The 7054-nt window shown below is 40.8% G+C and overlaps 1 protein-coding gene across 1 annotated transcript; it reads left to right on the top strand.

Annotated features, from left to right (window-relative positions):
• Nucleotides 1-233: 233 nt before the first annotated feature.
• LOC141325717 (uncharacterized) lies at nt 234-6529 on the top strand. Its single transcript, XM_073834468.1, has 4 exons — nt 234-575; nt 737-790; nt 5598-5729; nt 5935-6529. The coding sequence occupies exons 1-4, from the start codon at nt 239-241 to the stop codon at nt 6216-6218; spliced, it is 807 nt and encodes a 268-aa protein (XP_073690569.1). The 5' UTR covers nt 234-238; the 3' UTR covers nt 6219-6529.
• Nucleotides 6530-7054: the final 525 nt, after the last annotated feature.

Raw genomic sequence — 7054 nt, forward strand, 5'->3', positions numbered from 1 at the left:
CAATCAAAATGTAGCAAATCTTTGACCACTATTGTGGTCAGAGAGGGGCCCTGGAATGTGCGGTCCACTAGTACAACCACAGTACCAAAAATATTCTGTACTTCTTTGATGTTATTGTTAATTATGATTAACAATTAACTTTGCAACTTTTATCTGAAGAAATAAATCATGTGAGTCAGGACACTATAAATAGAGCATGTGAGGGTGTGAGAGATAACAGAGTAAGAGCCAAACATCAATGAAGATGAAGAGTTTAGTTTGTATACTCCTGCTGCTGGAAACCTTTGTGTTCGCTGTACAGCAGCAGGTAGATGTAGGACTCAGTGAAAATGAGATTAGCCAGCAGCTCAGCTCTGAGAACAGAAGACCGAATCCACCTCAAACTGACATTGGGAGAGCTGAAACTTCAATGGACAGCCTACAAAACTGCCAACTGACCTTCTCTGACATCCACGCAGCACTGAGAGAACTGACTGCCATTGTTACAGAGCAGAAAGCAAACATCAGAGCTTTAGAGACGCAACTGAAGGAACAACAGACGTTTATTCTGGAAGAGCTGAAAAAGAAAAATGAAGGTACCTCATCAAAACTTTCACTCTATTATCAATGAACCTAAAAATCAAACACCAATGTAAATGTTAGTTAGTGTAAAACTGAGTGTATACTATGTCAATTGTGTTATCTATTATACTAAGCAGTGTAAATGTAAATTAACAGAATCTTTATTCCTTAACAGAAACTTCCAATCTTACTCTGAGTCAAGTGGAACAGTTAAGAAAGGAAAATAAAGGTGAAACAATGTTTAAATGACTTCAAATTGAGTGTATAAATGGTAACACTTTACAAAACAGCGGCACAATATGCATTAAATAATGCTTAAAGGTGCCATAGAATGCATTGAGAGAATATTTTAAATTGTTCTCTGATATCTACATAGAAGGTATATGGCATAGGAAAGGAAATAGGAAATTTGCCCCTATAATGAAATGCTCTGTTTTTGCCTTATTTGGAAGCTTTATGAATATTAATGAGCTCTGCTCTGATTGGCTGTTTCACACAGCTGCTCAACTCAATAGCTCACACATGGATAAAAATATATATATAATTATATAAATTTTTGGAATTGACCTATTTTTCGGTGGTCTTTTGCAAATACTAAATTTATATAAGAAGGAGGAAATGTTGGTGTTTGAGACTCATGGTGTGTCATGTCCATGTAATGAACTGTTATTATTTAACTATGCCAAGGTAAATTAACGCAGAGAAATAATATAATATTTTGTTTATATATAACTAAGTTGTTATATATTTTCCTCGAGGTGCAGAGCACAGTGCCTCAAACCCTCCAACTTTAGATCTTAGCCAATCAATATTGTTTTTATCTATTTTGGCCTCATGTGATTGGACCATTCTCGACTATTAAATATGCGCAATATCGTTTCAGAGATAAAAGTAAATTTGTTTTTATATTTTAAAAAAACTTTATCAAGCCATTGGAATGAAGAAAAAATAAATAAATAAATAAAATAAATACGGATCATGGAGCTTGGATGGTGTTTGTTTGGTAGATGCAATGTAAGTCATGCCATTTATTGTTTTTTCCCTGTTTGTTATTTCAAAGTCCTGTAACCAAAGCATTGTGGGCAATGACTTAAAGTTACTGAAACAATGTAGTTTAAATTGAGAATGCAGTTTAAATAAACTAAACCATGTATTAATGATTACCACATCCGCAACCCTGCTGAAAAAAAAAAAAAAACAGCATATGCTGGTTAGGTATGTTTTGTTGCTGGGATGCTGATTTTAGCTGGTTTATGCTGGTCCTTTGCTGGTCATGTTGCAGCATAAACCAGCTAAAACCAGCATCCCAGCAACAAAACTTACCTAACCAGAATATGCTGTTTTTTTCAGCAGGGTACTAATGAACATTCTGTATGACTGAAAGATTAAGTAATCAAAAATTTGTCATGAGTTAAATGTGTTATAAGTATTAATTCCCGAATAACATATTATATTAACCGATTATGCAAATGCATGTTAATTATCACAATGGTCAAATCTATGTACTTCATCTTCAAATTCTGCTTTAATCATTAGCTAATGATTTGCAAAGGTATCATTGTGTATCAATATGTCATTGCAGTTATAGATTTTGAATTTGTCATGTGCCAGTTATAAAATATAATGATGCATTTGAAAATCATGAGCTAATGATTATGTAACAATGGAGACTGGAGACTGACGTGTGGATCCAAATGCAGGCTTTATTAACAGATCGTGGTTGAACAGTCAGGGTCGAAAACACCAGCAAACAGTGACAAAGACAGTCCAAAGACTAATCCGTGAAACAGGCATGGGTCGAAATCCAGAAGGGCAGTCCAAAGTAACAAAGAAACAAACGATGAAACAAAACAAGGAACAAGGCTAAACTAAAACTAGACTAAGACTAGAAAACAAGACAGGAACAAACTAAGAACTAGAAACCAGGAACAAGGGAAAACGCTTGGTAATGCAGCTAGGAGCAAACAATACTTCGCAGTGTGTCTGTGCACAGAGCATGCTTTTATGGCTGACAAACAGGAAGTAACCAGCGAAGCAACAGAGGGAGTAGCAACAGTCAGTGAGGGGCAGGGCTCCCTCTGCTGGCCTGGTGAGACATACCCCCCCCAATAGCGGCTTCTAGACGCTCCAACAGAAACCACAGCAAAAAACAGTCCAGGGTGAACGTTGGAGGGGGGGGGGGGGGGGGCAGGAGACTGAGGCAGAACTGGTTGGGCAAACTTGTTGGCAGACTCATGGGCAGAAGAGGCCTCTGGGGCACAGTGTGCAGCCCACACACTCAAAATGGCGATTGCCATCACAGGTAATGCAGTTGGCAGAGGGATGCCTACCGGGTCAGTGGGCATGAGGCTTGGGAGCATTGGCTCTGCGCGCTCAGCAGTGACTTGACTTGGTTCTGAGGTAACAGCTTTGGCTTGACTTAGCTCGGAAGAAACTGCTGAGACTTGGCGCGGCTGGAACGGTTGTGATTAAACTGGCCATTGTAGCAGCAGCTGTTTAACTTGACTCAGGAAGAACTGCTTGACTTGACTCAGGAAGAACTGCTTGACTTGACTCAGGAAGTGAAGTTGCTTGACTTGACTCAGGAAGTGAAGTTGCTTGACTTGACTCAGGAAGTGAAGTTGCTTGACTTGACTCAGGAAGTGAAGTTGCTTGACCTGATTCAGGAAGTGAAGTTGCTTGACTTGATTCAGGAAGTGAAGTTGCTTGACTTGATTCAGGAAGTGAAGTTGCTTGACTTGATTCAGGAAGTGAAGTTGCTTGACTTGATTCAGGAAGAGCGGCTTGACTCGACTCAGGAAGTGCTGCTTGACTTGACCCAGGGAGCTCAGCCCTTACGTGACCAGACTTTTCAGGAGTAGCAGCTGTGGCGTGCTCTGACTTGGCAGATGGGACATTAGCGAATGCTGGCTTGGCAGACGTGGCATTAGCAGTCGCTGGCTCGGCTGACGTGGCTTTAGCAGACGCTGGCTTGGCTGATGTAGCATTAGCAATTGCTGGCTTGGCTGATGTGGTGTTAGCCGATGCTGGCTTTGCTGATGTGACTTTAATGATCACTGGTTTGGCTGTTTGTGCTGACAGCAGTGGTGGGTCCTCCAAGCTTGATATTAGCCTCTGATAAGCCACGAAGATGTGAGGGTGTGATGCTGCAGCCACCCTTTGGGCGACAGACTCGGGTGTGGCGGCCATCTTGGTGACAGGCTCTGGCGTGGTGGCCATCTTGCGAGAGGACTTGGGCGTGGTAGCCATCTTGAGTGCAGACTCTGGAGTGGCGGCAGCCATCTTGTGAACAGGCTCAGGAAAGGCGGCCATCTTGTGAGCAGGGTCTGGAAGAGCGGCCATCTTGTGAACAGGATCTGGAAGGGCGGCCATTTTGGGTGCAGACTCAGGAAAGGTGGCCATCTTATTAACGGGCTCAGGAGGGACAGCCATCTGGGGAACAGGCTTGGGGATGGTGAACAAGATGGCTGCCACCCCAAAGCCCGTTCACAAGATGGCCGCCATCTTGCGAGAGAACTTGGGCGTGGTAGTCTTTTTGTGAGCTGGGTCCAATAGGGCAGCCATCTTGAAAACAGACTCAGGAAGGACAGTCATCCTGTGAACAGGTTCTGGAAAGGCAGCTATCTTGTGAACAGGTTCAGGAAAGACAGCCATCTTATTAACAGGCTTTGAGATGGTGGCCATCTTGTGCTGTAGCTCTAGGCTGGCAGACATCTTGTGCTGAGACTCTGGGCTAGCAGATATCTTGTGCCGTGGTTCGGAGCTAGCAGACATCTTGTGCTGTGGCTTTGGGCTAGCATACATCTTGTGCTTTGACTCTGGGCTAGCATACATCTTGTGCTGTGACTCTGGGCTAGCAGACATCTTGTGTTGTGGCTCTGAGCTTGCAGACATCTTGTGCTGAGGCTCTTCGAGTATTCCCACCATGAACGGAGATCCACAATACAACAAAGTCAATAAATTGTACGAGGGTCCAACTAGGGTCCTCATCGGGTAAACTCAAACTGATGTCAGTGTCCAACCCGCTCCAAAAACATTCCTTCATCATCGATTCGTCACAAGGTGCCAGGTGACTGTATGTAATAAATTCTTCAACATAACATTCGATGGGACGGCCATTTTGAAAAATGGAGCAGAGTAAACTCACGGGGTTGGACAAACTTCCTGCTGAATCCATTCTTGGAGGGTTGTTCTGCTGGTGGGTAAAGCCGCTGGATCCGGGTGTGGCGAAGTATTCTGTAACAATGGAGACTGCAGACTGAAGTGTGGATCCAAATGCAGGCTTTATTAACAGATCTTGGTCGAACAGTCAGGGTCGAAAACACCAGCAAACAGCGACAACAAAGACAGTCCAAAGACTAATCCGTGAAACAGGCGTGGGTCGAAATCCAGAAGAGCAGTCCAAAGTAACAAAGAAACAACAGTGAAACAAAACAAGGAACAAGGCTAAACTAAAACTAGACTAAGACTAAAAAACAAGACAGGAACAAACTAAGAACTAGAAACCAGGAACAAGGGAAAAACGCTTGGTAATGCAGCTTGGAGCAAACAATACTTCACAGTGTGTGTGTGTGTGCGCAGAGCATGCTTTTATGGCTGACAAACAGGAAGTAACCAGCTAAGCAACAGAGGGAGCAGCAACAGTCAGTGAGGGGCAGGGCTCCCTTTGCTGGCCTGGTGAGACAGATTAACTGAAGCAGACAACTGTAAGTAGAAATGCATGGCTTTGACCATTGTGGTAATTAATGCATAAATTGACACTTTTAGTTCATTTGTTGTCCAGAAATTTAAATATTATGACACATTTAAGTAATAACAATGTATTGATTACTTAGTATATAAATCATACAGAATGTTTATTTGTTGCTGATGCAGTATTTATACACGTTTTAATACATTAACTCATGATTATCTGTGTATTAGTTAAGCAGGAATTAATGCATATCAGTGCATAAGTGAAAAGTGTCATTGTAATGCAGAAATATATCACATATATTACAATACTTATCAATATTGCTTATGGTTTTTATTAACAGACAGGCAGATAGCTTTTTCAGCTTCTCTGATGCAATCTGGCGGTGGACATATTGGTCCTTTTACCACTGAAATTACACTAACCTACAGGAACGTCTTCACAAACATAGGGAATGCCTACAACCCAATTACAGGTAATTACCAATGAAATCAAACCTTAAAACTTAGTTTATAGTAATAAGAAACCGTTCTGCTCCATTCAAATCTTTTTACAGTTGTGAAATATACATTAGAGAATTAAATGATCTGCCATGTTTCAAAACTGTTACACAGTGTGTTTGGTAATCAAGCATTCATGCAGGAAACAGCTAAATATTTTTTTATTTTTATTTGTTTTAGGTATTTTCACAGCCCCACTGAAAGGAGCGTATATGTTCAGAATCTCTCTCTATGCTGGTGGTAGTCAATCAACTATATCAACTGTCCACATTGTTAAGAATGGAGTACGTGTGGTTGTAGCACAGGGTCATCAGACTGGAGGTGTTGTAAACTCCTCGAATGGAGTTGTGTTGCTCCTGGAGGTTGGAGACGTTGTCTATGTGAATCTTTGGTCTGGCAGGTGGATATATGATGACGGTAATAAGCACAGCACTTTCAGTGGATACCTACTGTTTCCCTTATAGAAGTTAGTTTGCAGGATGTGATATCAGCAATTCTGAATCTTTATATATGAATCATCATCATAATGTCAAGTGAAAATCATGACAAATAATTAACATGTGAAGCTGTATGAATAAGGTCTTATGTGTGTTTGAAATTTGAAATAGATTAGAACAGATTGTATAAAACTCAGTATAATACACTATACTCATATATTTGAGCTGTCTATTTGTGTAACTTTCTATTAAGAGTTTCAGCACTATAAGGACCCATGAATATCAGATGTGACTCAAACGTGTTTAAAAGGAGTAAACCTAAAAATGTTAATACCTTTTTTAATAGACCAATCTCTTTTTTTACCCACTTATGTTTTGGTGGTCTGTTTGACTTCCTCTCGGGCCAACAAAGAAGAGAAAGTCTATGCATCGGAACATATGAACCAAAGTAGCATCACCTCTGTGGGGTCTAGAACATGGGGTCTATTTTGGGGGAAATCCTCGCAAATTTACTTCCAGAAAAGTGTAGCCTATGAATTATTTTAAATTGTAGTAGTTCATGTCTGATACAAATATATATTAAATGAATTTGCTTGACTGTTGACTGCCAGATTGTCTCTGGGACTATCCTCCAAAGTCCTCTTCCCACTGTTTCTTTAAAAAAATCTAAAGGCAGTGAGGCTGCTTTTTGATTCTAACTGTATACTGTTGATATCAAAGCCCGCTCAGATAGACTCACGTCAAACAGCTCCTCGATCCAACTATGAGGAAGAGAGTTTGAAAGGGTATACATTTTTTTTTTTGATGGTGGAAACAATTTAAAACATTTAAATGTAGCTTGTTACTGATCCTTGATTTGTATT

The sequence above is a fragment of the Garra rufa genome, chromosome 2, assembly GCF_049309525.1.
Source record: "Garra rufa chromosome 2, GarRuf1.0, whole genome shotgun sequence".
Classification (NCBI taxonomy): domain Eukaryota; kingdom Metazoa; phylum Chordata; class Actinopteri; order Cypriniformes; family Cyprinidae; genus Garra; species Garra rufa.